Here is a 15,197-nt window from a genome sequence, read left to right on the forward strand (position 1 = left end):
TCAGAGTTTTTCAGTTTGGCTTGTTGCACAATTAGGGATTGCCCACTTCTCTTTCTTTGCAATGCCACAAATTATTTTTCTATCTCCATCTCTTCAAAGCAGAACCCTACAGAGGCTCATACAAATATATGCACGATATACTGCTTTACGGCTACTAGGTATTTCAAAACACATGAACCTCGTGCTACTTGAATAGCATGAGACATGTCTGTACTGGAAGTTTTTGTCAAACATTCACTTCGCTCTTGGAAAGGCAACAGTTCGAAGCCCCACATTTCTTTAGTTCTACAACTTACAAAGTGCAGAATTCACATAGTTGGCGACGCAAGCACGTACGCAGTCGTCGAGAAGGAAAATTCGGCAGACATTTTACTTTGAGAGGGAAGTGCTATTTACATTAGCGTTCTTGTTCTTTCTGATTTATGATAGGTGAAGTTCCTTTTTTTCTTTCAAGGAAGCAATACAAATTAGCGGTCCTTACCGGTCATTCTTCTAGATCGTGAACTTCGAAGCGGACTCGTTCAACTCGGACGAGATCGACCTGGCTCATCATGAGTTCCACTATGCGTCGAATGAACATCTCCACGGCGCTCTCGAACAACCTTTTGCCGCCAAGTTCGACGAAGGAAAGGTACAGTATTCTTTTTGAAAAGATTATAACCATTGAAAAAACAGCGACGTTAGTGCCCCTTGTGAATGGTGCATACACATGATTACAAAAGCAGAAGAACAACAATGGACGTGAACACACTAGACATTGTCCATGAATGCATCCCATATATTTTGAGCACCGGTTCGTCCACACAAATAAGTCTTTCAAGGCGTGGAAAACGTTCGTTTCAGCGCCGTTAACAATGCAACACCCGTACACAGTTCCTCAATCAAGGACCATTATTTTAGCTTGTTCACTTTTGCTTTCTGGCTCTGGAGAACACATTTGTACAAAAAAGAATGAACTTTTATTTTGCTTACAATTTAAAGAGCATAATAATGAAACAATTAGAATTTAGTTTGCTGAACTAGCCACCACTGGATACTCTCTCCAGCTTATGAAATCTTTTATAGAGCCTATTTATTATGTTTCCTGTGCCTAAATCAGCATTTTGAGATATCAAAAGCTCAGCATAGCATTTATAATATATTTGGCATTACAAGGTTAACAAGCAACTAACCTTCTGAACTCCAGAAGAGTCTGACACGTTAGTTTACCAATCCAACTCAGTATTGCTCTTTCTTGCCCCCTGAAGGCGGTGAGTCGAGACTTGACCAGTCGCCAATTAACCACTAACTCGAACTAGCAGTCGCTCATGAAGTCAAGTACTGCTGGAATACTACCTTGGAATATTAATATAGCGCACACAGACGACAACATTCGAAGGCTCATTAGCAAACCGACCCGGCCCTAGTGTGCCTTTTTTCCCTTCGTCTTCCTTGTATTGTCCTCGTCTGTATGCGTTGCATTAGTGTTCCAGGATGACATTTCCTTTCAGATATGTGCAGCAGGATCCACACGGTGCAGTTACCCTTATTGCCACAAAATTACGCCGTGTCTGTGTGTTCCTGTGGCTGCTATTCTCCTAGTCTGCATGAGCTCCATTACGATTCCAAAACAATACTCAGCCTAATTTGCCCGCATTTGCCTTGCCTTAACCCCTTTCCATGTATACCACTTTTTTCAGATCGTGGAAATTGAGATCGGCAAGAGCGAAAAACCGTGGGTGAGGAACATGAAGAAGGGCGTGCTGTCCCTCTTCCAACTGGACCTCGTCAAGGGACGTCACGAACACCCCGACGAGAAAGAGTACCACGTCAAAGAGGTAGGCTGGCAGCTGAGGCAGCATAGAGAAAACCTAGAGGTTCTCGAGCACGGTCCCCTATGCGAGAGAAAGTGTACGATATCTTCAAATTCAAATTCAAATTGTTTATTAATACTTGAAAACACAATAGGAGTGTGTCCAACAGTGATGGGACCCGTAGGCATAGGCTAGTCATGGGGTCACGGTTTCGTTTCACTGGGCAGAATTTCCGTATGAAACAAAGAACCAGTTTATACTTGAGCGCTGAGGCAACTTATAAACTATATCGTTCTCTTGGCACTGATAGCACTGCACCGCAAGAAAGTCAAGGTCCAAGAACCTCAAGGCTTAAGTTGTGTAATGTAACTGAGAAAAAGTGCCAACTCCGCGAGGTATCAGTTATTCATGTTGAAATATCACCACGAGAAATGAACAGGAGACTGTAAGACGCGTGCAGTAGTGTCAAGTGATGTTACTGTCCTGCTGGCTTGTTTTTGCGCTGAAATTTCAACACATAGTGGCCTTGTGAGCGTCGAATCACGCTGCTCCATATGCCAATACGTTTACGAGCTAGCCTAGCAGCACGTGAGCAAGATATGCACGCCTCTGGTGACATACTTTCTGCTCCAATAAATATCCTCCCTCAGGATGTTTTTCTTGAAATCCTTGACCACGTACACCGTCTTACGCGCATGACCAAGGAACGCGATGAAGCATCAAAAAAGGGTGTTCTCGTTCCTCGCAAATTTCACTAGTAGCCTGCCAGCCTTTCGAGCCAAAGGAGCGTGGAGAAGAGCGTAACGATTTCTGGGCACAGAAACACTCGTACTTTTGTCAGAGTGTTGAAACGTGTTTTTGGACCTGAACGTAAGAATTCTTGCTGTAGCTCCCAAGTAGTGTGCGTTGCAACCCACTTAACAAACTAATCTAGCCTAATCGCTGCAATTTTCCGCGTGCTAAGGTTCACTCTCGCTACTAAATGCGAAAAGAGCAATTGACAACAGGTTCGATTAATGCGAAAGCAGTAATGTTTCTTTCGGCGCTGAGGAAATTCAACAGAACACTGCCTCCTTTGATGAATGAATGGATCATTGAGCTTCGTTGCAGCTGTCAGTGCGCTTACGGTGCACAGATTTCATGCTAACCATAAAGGTTAACTTTAAAAAACGCGCAATATGCATATCTGCGTATTTGTTATTCCATTCATTATCCTCTAAGCCATAGCGCGTTTCTTTCGCCGATCCTCAATTACCTTTAACTATGCTCAGTGAAGATCAAAACCGTATCTATGGGTTGAAGATTTCAGTATCCCCGTGTAGCGTGATTTCAGCGGTACAATACACAATCAGTGGTGTAAGTTCACCTTTACTCGCACTCCCACAATGTTGGCTCACTGATATATTTCTAATTAAAAGGACATAATCCAGCCCAGCGACACGACCGCAATGGGAGACACGGACACGCGTCACGTATGTGTATGTGTCATTCTTCGTGTTTGTGCCCTTACATTGCTTTATGTTTTTGGACAAACACCAACTTGCCCAACAACATCTTCTACTCAAATTAAAAAGGTACGGCTTCAAGAACGTTGACGCAGGCTAGCCGGTAGTAATCGGGCCCGAAACAACGCGATAGAACGCCGCAAAGCAAAAACGCGTAAGCCAAATTGCTTTTTAGTTCGAGTTATTGATTTCTCCCCTTATTTCGCACTGTTTGGAAACCAGCCATTGCGGTTGTTCTGCCATCAAAAAATATCATGCAGTCACAACAGGGGAGGCGCGAAAATCTGGTAGTAGTACTTTCACTTAATAGCTGTAAAAAAAAAAAAAAAACTCAGTGCCCTTCCACTCTGTGAAGAAGGATGACTAGCGTAGCTGTGCATGTGGGCCCCTTAATGGCGAACTGCACCTCCGCCGCGGGTTGGCCTGGCATTGCACTATCTTCGGTACGGCCCACGTGTGGGGAGTGATTAACTGCTGCTTCACCTCCGCCGCGAGTCGGGTCGGTATTGCACTATTTTTGGGATCAGCCCACGTATGGGGAGTGTTTAACGTCTGCTTCACTTTCGCCGCGGGTCGGCCCGACATTGCACTACCTGCGGGATCGGCCCACGTATGGGGAGTTTTTTGCTTACCCCGCCAACGACACGAAAATTTTCTTGGACGGCAGAGGTATACAGCTTCGCTGTAAAAAGAGCATAGAAATGCGTAACATCAAATGAGAGAGTATTGGGTAATTGAGCAATGAGACCAGACAAATGGAGAGTTAAAATTGAAAGAACTAATGCGAAGATTGACTGCTAATATTTGAATGAGAGGAATTTAGAGAATGAGAGTAAGAATGATAAGGAAAGTAGGAAGTAGCGTAGTATACGTTTTGTTGCTTGGATAAAAATCAATCACTCCCTTAAACACGTCGCTGTGACGGAAGCCGAGCAATGAGACACAGAAAGAAAGTATACTTCCGGGGGGGGGGGGAGGTATTCTGTAAACGTCCACCTAGTGGACTGTCCATTTCGGACACTGCTGACTGGATGCAGCTGTACGAGCGAGGAGGAAACGAGCGGCCCCAGCCAATCAGCAGCGGCCGAAATGGACAGTCCACTAGGTGGACTGCTACAGAATACCTCCCCTGTACTTATATTTAGACCAAGTTTATTAAGCAGCGGTTGAAGAAGTGCTGAAGAATAAAACAGCAACAGAGTAGAAAATACTGATCAATAGTTGCAATTTTCCTTCAGAATTGCAACTATTGCAATTGCAACTATTTTCCTTCAGAATTGCAACTAGAGGGGTGATATCGCCAGACCAGACATGTGTAAATATAGAGTTAGAGAGCGTCATGCTTCTCTTTTTTCTCCTCCTATTTTCATCCGCGTCAAGCGAAGACACGTGATGATGATGTTAAATATGGAACATGCTCCCAATGAGGGATATGTCATTAGTGGATGTAGAAAAGACACATATAGCTAAAAAAGTGAAATGAAGAGAAAAATCAAGCATAACAGGGAACAAAAAAATAACAGCACATAATGAATAATTAGACCAAACAAATGGACAGATACATATAAAAGAGAAACCGAGAAGATAGATTCAACAACTGAGACCAAAGTGGTATTGATGAATAATAGCAGGGGCTGTAAAAAAAAGGAATGTAACATTAGAAACGTTATCCAGTTTGCAGGATATCACACAGAGTGTCAAGCACATCCCAGTTGTTAAATTCCTAGCCTGCTCATGTTATTCATAGTGGTTACGTTTATGTGCAATATTCATTCATACAGGATGGCCTGCACGGCCCTTGCGAGACCCTCTACGTCGTGCACGAAGAAGAGCATGACTACATTGAGGTGACCAAGGTTAAGAACCTGGAGAAGTGCGACCACCACCACATTGCCAAGATAGGCGTGAAGGTGGCCAAGAATTGCCTCAAGTGTCATGCGGAAGAACCAGTGAGTAAAATGACAGCTGTGCGTAGACGAGGAGTTCTTCTTGATCGAGCGTGTTGCAAGGACTGCAAAAAATTCCAAACGGATTTGCAAGTAAAACAAGGGCTATATAGGGCAGCAACAAAGTGCTCTAGGCTCGCAAGTCGTTCTTTAGAATAAACTTCTGGATACTGTCATGCCAAATCTGCGATCCGAATATGAGGTACACCGCAATCGAGTTCTCCAGGGTAATTTTGACCACCTGGAGTTTTTTTCACCGTTCATCTAAATCGATGTACGCGACAGTTTTTGTCAAAATAAAGATTTAGCTGTAATATCTAGAACAAGCGCAATTCGAGGCTCAGTTATTACCTATTTTCGCTAATTCCATCGGGTCGCTTTGCAAAATTTCTTAAAAGTAGGGACAAGTGAAATAAATTCGTGTAACGAAAAGACTTATATTTAGAGTGATCTCCAAAGTTTGCATATACTCTATTCAAAGTACGGACTTAGCAGGTTCTGCAAATAAAGGAACGCCTTAAAACCGTAATCGTAATCCTTCGTAGTATTGGAGAGTATTTTATGAATAACAGTGTCCTCACTCAAAGCAGCTTTCTTCCTTTCTTTCAATAGTATATGAGACGTCGATGATGGCTAAAGTGGCCAATATGGTAGTGTTTACGTTTCTCTCTCTTTTCAGCACCCGTACTCCTCAACATCTGAGGTGTATTACGAACTCAAGGGAACGCCGCAGCATTACGAAATTGCGCATGCCTGGGCGGAGTCTGGATACCTGTTCAAGCCTCACGGCGAGGGCAAGAAGATTCACGTGAAACTGAAGTAAGCATAGCTCGAGAGAAACAAGATCCGTCACAAACGCATGAAAATCTGAGCAGCTGATACATCGTAGGCAGCGAAGGCCTAAAGGCGACTTCGAAAACTGCTCGGAGCGCACTAGGAATCTGTTTGGCGAATGTTTTTAGTAATGATTTATCATCGACGTAGCAAGCGTTCGTACGCGCACGTATGAAGGCTTTATGCCAATGCCACTTGTGCGTTCAAAGTAACGCCCTGCTCATACGGCCATTTCGGAGCGCCAACGCTGATTGCGCTGCTGGCTGCCAATTTAGCACCGTGGCCGTACAAACTAATTACTGACCCCCAACTGAGGCCGGCATAATGCGACATTTATTATTATTATTATTATTATTATTATTATTATTATTATTATTATTATTATTATTATTATTATTATTATTATTATTATTATTATTATTATTATTATTATTATTATTATTATTATTATTATTTGCTTTTGTAATGGCACGTTTGCTATTGGCTAAATAGAGGGTGTGGTGTTTTCGTGTGAGCTGTACGCAAGGTAAACGTTATTTTATTATAATAGATACTTGCGTTTCAAAAAAAAAAAGAAACAAACAAGTAGGTTGCGTTGTTGTGATAGGGCGAGCACACCACCGCATGAAAAAAGTCTGCGAAAGTGAAAAAAAAAATATGAGTCGCGAAGGGTTCCCTTAAGTCCGATGCGTGCTTTTCGAATAAACAGCTTAAAGATAAAAAGCGGCTTTCTAACAGCGAACGTAATTCCTTGTGCGTGCTAGGTTATTTTTACGGCATCCTGCTTGTCATCACCAAGAGTGAGTCTTCTAACGCAATACTTCACTCAGCGTAAGCCGTCAAAGGCGTAAGTCTTCCACTACCCCACTCAACGAGCTTCTTCATCCAGCTTAACCGTCCAACTTACGGGAAGCTTCAACCAGTGTAAGATGACGGAAAGCAGAAAGCAAGCATCGTTATGAGTTAACTTTACAACAAGCGTTTCGTATGGGGGCACAAAGCTTGAGTTTTCAGCCTCCGCTTGAGCCAATTGTTGCAGGGAGAAACACGTACTTTAGTGCACAGAGAACCAATACTGAGGACGCACGTAACCGGAAATACAAAAGACAGGTCTGTGCTTGCTGCTGCTGTTACTGAACATCAAATGCGTGAACACGTGCGCAGATCATAAGCGTAAGGCCTCCACTGTGTAGTTATGCCGTTATCCAGGACAGACGCCGCTACAGGGCTTCGTTAGCTCGCACGTGGACTGGCGCTTCCACAGTGGACCTCGATGGAAGTTACCAAGGCTTCTCTCCACAACTTAGGTCCGAATGTATGGCTACGTGTTCTGTCAGCACTATCTAGAGCTGACGAGACGCTTCTGCGCCGTTTGTGGCTTGGCGTGGCCTTCACGAATGCTTACTCATTTCGGATCGTAATGCCCAACAGCCCTACATGCGATAACTGTAGATGGGAAAAAAACAATCGCCCACCTTCTCTGCAAGTGTCTCCGCTTCAGTGCGCCCAGGAAAAAAACTTTCAAGAGTGTTAGATAGTCTTGACAAACGACCTTTGTCGGAGGAAAGACTCCTGGGACACTGGCGGACATCGTCCTCAGCACAGAAGGGTTTGAAAGTGTTATCGGGCTTCTTGCGGAGGACTGGTCTTAAAGAGAAACTTGAAGCGGTGCCGTATTCTCCTTCCCTTTCCCTTTTCTTTTTCTTTCGCTTTTCTTTCCTTATTTGTTGCACCTGTTCTTTATTATCTTTTATTCCCCTTTTATTCCACTGGCAACCGTTTCTCCAGCACGGGGTAACCAACCGGTCTGGGAACAGACTAAACTCCCTGTCTTTCTGTCTATTAGTGCTTCCTTCCTTTTTACGTTATCTGTACATAACCTTGCGAAGAGGTAAATATGTTATGGAAATCATACTTTTTACCGAGGTTAATCAAGGACTGTGACGGCAAACTAAAGGGGTTAACTTGAGTGTGCATTAAAGTTACTAGTTGCTGTTCAATGAAACCATAGCCGTAGGCCCCACGCCTAGTCGCGTATTCGTGGTTACGTCTGTCTGCCGAGCTCGTGGATTTACACAAAATGCGATAACTTTGCCAACTGGCCGTGAGGAATTAGGGTTCAATAGTTGTGTTGCATATTTCACGCTTCAGTGCGCAACGTTCTGACTAACCACGCGCATCTGCAGTCGCACCCTGGACCTTCTGGAAGAGCACGACGCCACCACTGAGACTCCACTTGCCGAGGACGTCGAGAAGGAGCACTCACTGGCCCAGGAGTTCCCCACGACTGGCGACCTGAAGACCCACGAGCAGCTCTTGCACCCCAACGCTGCTATCAAGCACTTCGATGTTCAGACCGACTTGAAGAAAGTGAGCTCACCCTTAACGTATGCGAAACCGTGCTTGGATCTCGCTCGCATTTCGCCAAATTTATATTCCGCGAGAACGAAAGAAATCGGTCCACGTAGAAACACAGCGACAGTTACCGCTTTTAAAAGATAGGCGGAGGAAGCCCACCTCCTAAAGTGGAGAAAGAGAGAGGGAGAGAGCTCGACCGCACGGCGACGGTCGACTAGATCGGTAGCGACGGCCGAAAACCACCAATTTTTTTCGAATAACGCGGTTGGGGGAGAATTTCTCACATTCGAGTTTAAAAAGAAATCCTGCATCCGATCCACTGATACCGTTGCTCTTGCTAATCGTTGTGGCCAGGACAAGGCAACTGTCTGTGTTTTCTATATATGCGTAGGTTAGCCGCGCATCCTTAAGGTTGGATTAAGCTCTCGTTTTTTTTTTCGTTTTTATATTTCCTTGCTTTACCGCCTGACTTCTGGCCCGTATTCTCTCACTGTCCGTTTTCCAAGCTATTAAAAATCTATCCTTTATGTGGGTTTCTAAGTGAAATACTGAAATTCCGTCGAAACATTAAGTCAAGCCCATTACCTTGTAAAGAAGGAAAGGGCCTCCAAGTTAGTTTCGCAATTAATAAGTTCGCAAATACCTCATGCTCAGAGCCATCTGTGAAACATGCGTCTCAAAACAGGGATTTGAATTTAGTTACACAATCACTGAGCTCAGAAACAGCATGCTCTCTCTATTGGTACCTTGAAGCGTTTGAAATTGCTAGTGGTTATGAATTAACAAGGGTGACCTTTTGCGCGTGATTTCGAGTGTTTGAGTCGTATCTCTGAAACAACATGTGTACGGCAGACATTTCCGGACTGTCTTTCAACCGGACTATTTCGATAGAAACTGTTGTCCTTAGCCTCGACAGATGTGCTTGTTTTATTTGGGTATTACCTAACGCAAGAAAAAACCACTACTATCTATATTTTATCCTATACCATTACCCAGAGAAAAGGGATAGGACTCATCAGCACACAATAACTATTTTAATATCAGTAAAAAGAAGTGTCAATTCCTGACCTGCCAGCGTGACCAGGTGTCATAATCGTTAAAACCCGTTTACGGCTTCGTCTGGGCTGCCTAAAGTTCTCGTATTTCAAAAAAAGTAATATTTTCAAAGATTAGACTAACACAACTCGCTCTAATGGCTACCCCTATTGTGCAGTTTGCGGAAGGCCTCCACCAGCTGGCGGAACTGGAGTACACGGACGATGACATCAAGGAAATCGACAACAAGGCGAGCGGTAGCCAGCTCTTCCTGGTCCTGTTCCGTTCTTTCAGCGCCTTCGACTACGACGAGGTCCACGCAATATACCAAAACCACGTGCTTGCTGCACCGGCTGAAGCCAAGGACAGCATCCTGTGAGTGCCCACATCTTATCCCGCTTCTGTACAACACATCGAATGCTTATGAAACACGTTTCAGGGACGACCACCTAATCATTAAATAAATCGTGTTCGAGACGCGATTTGCAGGAGAAGTTTCGCATGAGGGCACGTGAAATTTACTGCCCGTGGGCGCGCTTTCAGAAAATTCGGAAGTTTGGGAGTTTGAAAACTTCGGAAGTGGGTTAACATCGCGCTAACCTTTCAGCAAACTTGATGGTACGAGTCTCACGTGTCTCCACCATGTTTCGCAGTCACGCGTTCCTGGACCTCCTCGCCGCTTGCGGCAACAACCCTCACGTCACCTTCGGCCTGACGATGATCAAGAATAACGAGATAACCGCAAAGGATGCCCGCCGCTTCTACGGGCAACTCCACCTGAACCTGAAGGAAGTCAGCACTGCCATGATCCACGAAATTGCCGTAAGGGCAAATTGAGTACTAATCGCAACCACATCAAGAGCATAGCACGCCGCTGAACTGCATGTCGCTCTCGGGACATACGTTTTCGGTTTACGTATGAAGGCAAAGTCAGGAGCAAAGTCAGCGGAACGCTTGGTTGATCCGATGCCTTTAGGTATCGTGTGCTCTCGCGCTAAATTATATCAGCTAGGTAATGGCGCCCTTAAATTCAGCTTTTTTCTATTTGTTCTTCACATTGGAGCCTATGTGCCTATGACGTTCTGTTGCTGCATACAAGTACGCGTGTTTTATTTCTAGCGAAGTAGCCACTGGTATACATTGGGAACATACACTCTAAAGAAGGTTTGCACCCTTTAGGGCTTATCCCGTCCCGATGTAATGTTCATCTTTCTAGCACGGCTTTGCTGTCTTTAACGCCGGGCGCCCTGGAACCCGGAACTTCCAAGTCACAAAATGCATGCTTCTTTTCAGAGTGGCGTAGTATTCTCGACAGGAATGCAGTGAGCGCCGAGTTTTCATGAAATTAAATGCAAGTAACACACATTATGATAATTGGCTGGGGACACATAGGCCCTAATGGGCACAAGCTATACTTAGAGTGGGATGCGAATATGCATTTGCACTGAAATGCCACCTAAAATTCTAGAAACACCCGCCGTGGTTGCTCAGTGGCTATGGTTTTGGGCTGCTGATCACGAGGTCGCCGGATCGAATCCCGGCCACGGCGGCCGCATTCCGATGGGGGCGAAATGCGAAAACACCCGTGTACTTAGATTTAGGTGCACGTAAAGAACCCCAGGTGGTCGAAATTTCCGGAGTCCTACACTACGGCGTGCCTCATAATCTGAAAGTGGTTTCGGCACGTAAAACCCCATAATTTAAAATTCGAGAAACAAGGGCAGGTCAAAACTAATCTGCGGCCCGTTCACTATAATATCCCTGATATAATCAAACTGCATTTCGAAAGCGGAAAGCGGAAGCAAGAATCTGCTTTCCAATTTCGATAATTGCGTACTTCCGGAAGAAGCCCAATATCGCCTGCTCAGGCTCGGCCGGGGTCACCCGCAGTAGGATTAAACTTTGGGCACACTGCTTATCAGTGTCCTAGCCTTCGGGGTCTCGCTAACTTCGACTAGTTTTGAGCGCTCAACTAGCCTCGAACCCCGCCAAACGTAAGGCAACGCCCCACGCAAGCTTGCCAGCGCACGCTCATTTTATGCGCACGCTCAATCATTTATGCAGTTGATAATTAAAGGATATGTGTTACAGAGTGTAACTATTTGGTTTTCTATCATCTGAGTACCATAATTTGTGCGTGACTTCGACCAAACCATAGATACAGTGCACACGTTATGGGTAAGGTTCCTGTTTAAGTATTTAGTGGAGAAGGATATAAAATCCTGCTTAATGTTATGAAAAATAAGTACAGCCAATGAGAAACTGTAAAGTTGATAGTACGGCAGTACCTTAACTGCGTCGTACAGGGATTCTTTGGTAATAGGTGCGGAACGGAATACCGTCTTCGACGCCCTGAGCTGTAGCGAGAAAAGGCGGTCATAATCTGATTTGTTACATGTGCCCCAAGCTAGCTGACAGTACATAAAATAGGAGTGAACTACGGAAAAATAAATCTGCTTTCTAAAAGTCAGAGGTAAAAAATATTTTACTCGTTGCAACAAGCCAATAGGCCTAGATGCTTTCAGACGAACCTGATCCACGTGAGCCGTCCATGTTCAGTCATATTTGAAACAGACGCCCAGGAAGCCTCAAGAATTTGTTCGCAATAGATCGGTATTATGGATCTGTAGTTGGACTTGATGCTTCAAGGGCTTGTTCTCGGGGCGGAAAATAATATATTGTGTTTTCTTTACATTTAAGTCAAGACCATTGCTATTTAACCAGATCTGTAGCTGACTCAGCCCCTGATTTGCATGTTGCTCAAGTGAGGCTAGATTCGGACCAGAAAAGAAGACATTAGTGTCATCCGCGTAAATGATAATATCAGGTGTCCTGGGGATGTTAACGAGGTCATTGATAAATAAATAACAAAGGCCCAAGAATAGATCCTTGTGGCACACCTACTGCAATGATGGCACACCTACTGTAAAGTGGCCCGTGCGTCCTCCCACGTGTTCGCAGTTCTAACTTTCTCGCTCTTCCTATCCCACTTTCTGTTAACCCCAGTGCAGGGTAGCAAACCGGGCGCTTGTCCGGTTGGCCTCCCCGCCATTCCTCTCCTTTCTTTTTCTCTCTTCAGATGGAGTGCTGTAGGCGCGAAAAACTGTAGTGGCGCCTACGTTAACATCCAAGATCAAATTTGAACTGCGCGCCACGGTGACGTTCAGTAGGTGAAGCGTTGTGGGCACACCCCGCTTCACCGTAGCATTCGCAGTGCAAGGCATTGAAGAAGGAACAGAAACAGCGTGAAGGGCCGTGTTTGATTGCCAATGACTCCGCATCTGCTGAACGCATTAAAGTACTTTTTGCGGCAAAGTATTTCTGGAATCGCCTATATTACCTTCACGAGCACATGTACACTTCGATTCAGAGACCCTTTAAGGCTTTAAAGGTCTTTTGTCTCTCCAGTAATTTCTGCATAGACTGACGCTACACAGAAGCGTTATTGAGCATTTTCTTAGCATGATTCATGCCTAGCCGTTACGAGAAGAATGTAGCGCAGCAAATAATTGCAAAAAAATACAGCATTATGCACTGGTTCATTCGTGCAAAGAACATGTTCACGCTTAGTTTATGTTATGTACGATGTTCGCTGAAGTGTATCCTTCTACTCCCTCTGCGTGCCTCCTCAGGGTTGCGTTTGTTAATGCTTCGAGTTCTTTTCACGTGTTTCGGTTTGTCGTCGCTCAGGCTGAGCGAATGCTGGCAGATACAATTCCAACCTAACAAAAACCTAAAACAGTAACAACAATCGCAAACGCAACCGCCACTGTGCAGGACTCGTGCAAATCGGAGCCCGTCAAGAGCAACCCAGGAACTTGGAGTGCCTGCAAATTCGCTGCCAGCACAGCCGCAGGCGCCAGGGGATGCAAGCACGCACACGATGACCATGAGGAGGACCATGGCACCTGCAACCCCGAGATCGTCTCGCACATCTTCAACGTGAGCGTCTAACTAGGCCGATCTACACGCTTAATACCGTCATGGGTGGTCAAGCTCTCAACTTTAACGCATAGTTTAGGCGGCGCAAAGTGATTTGCCTTGCAGATATTTATTATGCCCCTAGTGGAGTTACGCAGTAGCAAAGGATGGTTGATCTGTAGCCGCTCCCAACTGTTGAGTCTATGGACATTACTAACAAAGTTCGTAAGTATTGTGAGTATTCTAAGTGGTGAGGAAGTATACGAGTCAGTTTACCAAAGTAAGCCGAATGTTTTTAAAGTAGGGGAATTGCAGATGATAATGATGTCAATTAGACAGCGCATTATTGGAAGCTGCGAACAATAGTGTATGTGTAATATACACTAAGAAATAGCTACTTAACGAGTCGATTAAGATTTTCTTATTCATGTCATTACATATGTCGCAATAGCAGGATTAATGCTGCTCCCTGCTTAGTAAGACATGCGAGACGGTGTGCAAGACCTGATAAAATATTTACACACCCTAGGCAAACAGATTTCCAACGTGCAACGTCTACTTGGGTACTCAACCAGCATAGTGTTCCACTGCAATGCTATGCAAGAAAACATCTGAGCTAATATTCCTCTTTCTCCCAACACCCACATTCCACAAAAATTTTGGTCGTCTTGTACACCCAATGGTTCTCACAAGGCTGGCCGTCAGCCGCAATGCATTTTCTATATATACGAAATGTTATATTGTGTCTAAAAGAGGTAATATCGAGAACGCTTAACCATCTGAGTAGGAATTTAATCAGGGACTTAAGCCCTAACTTTCAACCAGCTTCTCCCAGTTGGCGTAATGTTCTGAACCCTCCATTTTTCCTAACGATCATCTTGTCCATGCCACGCAGTACTCAGTCACGCCGGCACAAACACATGACGTGTCCGAGTTCAAGAGCACCGTCTATCTACGAGTGGCCGGCAACCTGGGCACGCGGAAAGCGATGCACTACCTGGAGCGCTTCATCTGCCCCAAGTGGCACGCCAGCGAGCCCAAGAGGATGGCCGCCCTGTGGGCGCTGAAGCAGGCCTCCAAGAACCACCCTCATCTGGTGAGTGTTTACTCAGGGACACCAGTCCATGCGCTGCGCCGAAGAGGCAAGGTCTGTATGCTTCAAGCGCACAGCACAGAGCAACGCGAAATCACTACTGACTAGCACTACCTAGAACAACGTTTTTAGCCCATAATGCGAAGGCTTAACGCTATTACACGAAATACTGTACTTTGACAAACATACGTAGAATGGCAATATAGGTCGACCATTATATGTTGAACTCGCCTAGATATAAACACAATACTTCGAGTATACACGGTGATCATATTAAGGTATTAGATTTTCTTTTTATTGCCCGTGACAGATAGCCCAATTCTAGACCTTGAGCTGGACTATTCAAAAGGGGTGGACATTAGTTACACGAGAAGTCGAAACACAAATAAATTATTTCACAAGAAATTGCTAATTAACTTCTTTATCAATTACGTTACGGCACATATTGCGATTTGCGAAGTGCAGCCGCTGAGCTTGCAAGGGATATCTACATAGAAGAATATTTAGGATGGCATAGGCTTCGAGATATGCGCCAGCAAACTAGCGGTAAAAAGAGCGCTATTGTCGCACCTTATTTTTTTAAGGAAATGGTTTTTATGCATTGAAGCACAAAAGTAACTGGAACGCCCGTGCATTTCATCGTACACTTTGGCAGTGAATGCCTAGAAGATGGTGTCCTTATGAAAATTATTTCCAAGTGGATACGCCTTGC

The 15,197-nt window shown here is 44.8% G+C and overlaps 1 protein-coding gene across 1 annotated transcript in view; it reads left to right on the forward strand.

Moving 5' to 3' along the window:
• LOC142560064 (vitellogenin-6-like) overlaps window positions 1–15,197 on the forward strand; it is a 42,562-nt gene that overhangs the window by 2,278 nt on the left and 25,087 nt on the right. The window contains exons 3-11 of the mRNA XM_075671842.1: window positions 497–631; window positions 1,680–1,817; window positions 5,080–5,247; window positions 5,924–6,063; window positions 8,265–8,448; window positions 9,650–9,846; window positions 10,125–10,293; window positions 13,249–13,413; window positions 14,288–14,488. Coding sequence (XP_075527957.1) covers window positions 497–631; window positions 1,680–1,817; window positions 5,080–5,247; window positions 5,924–6,063; window positions 8,265–8,448; window positions 9,650–9,846; window positions 10,125–10,293; window positions 13,249–13,413; window positions 14,288–14,488 — 1,497 coding nt within the window. The remainder of the gene's footprint in view (window positions 1–496; window positions 632–1,679; window positions 1,818–5,079; window positions 5,248–5,923; window positions 6,064–8,264; window positions 8,449–9,649; window positions 9,847–10,124; window positions 10,294–13,248; window positions 13,414–14,287; window positions 14,489–15,197) is intronic.

The sequence above is a fragment of the Dermacentor variabilis genome, chromosome 10 (assembly GCF_050947875.1).
Source record: "Dermacentor variabilis isolate Ectoservices chromosome 10, ASM5094787v1, whole genome shotgun sequence".
NCBI lineage: Eukaryota > Metazoa > Arthropoda > Arachnida > Ixodida > Ixodidae > Dermacentor > Dermacentor variabilis.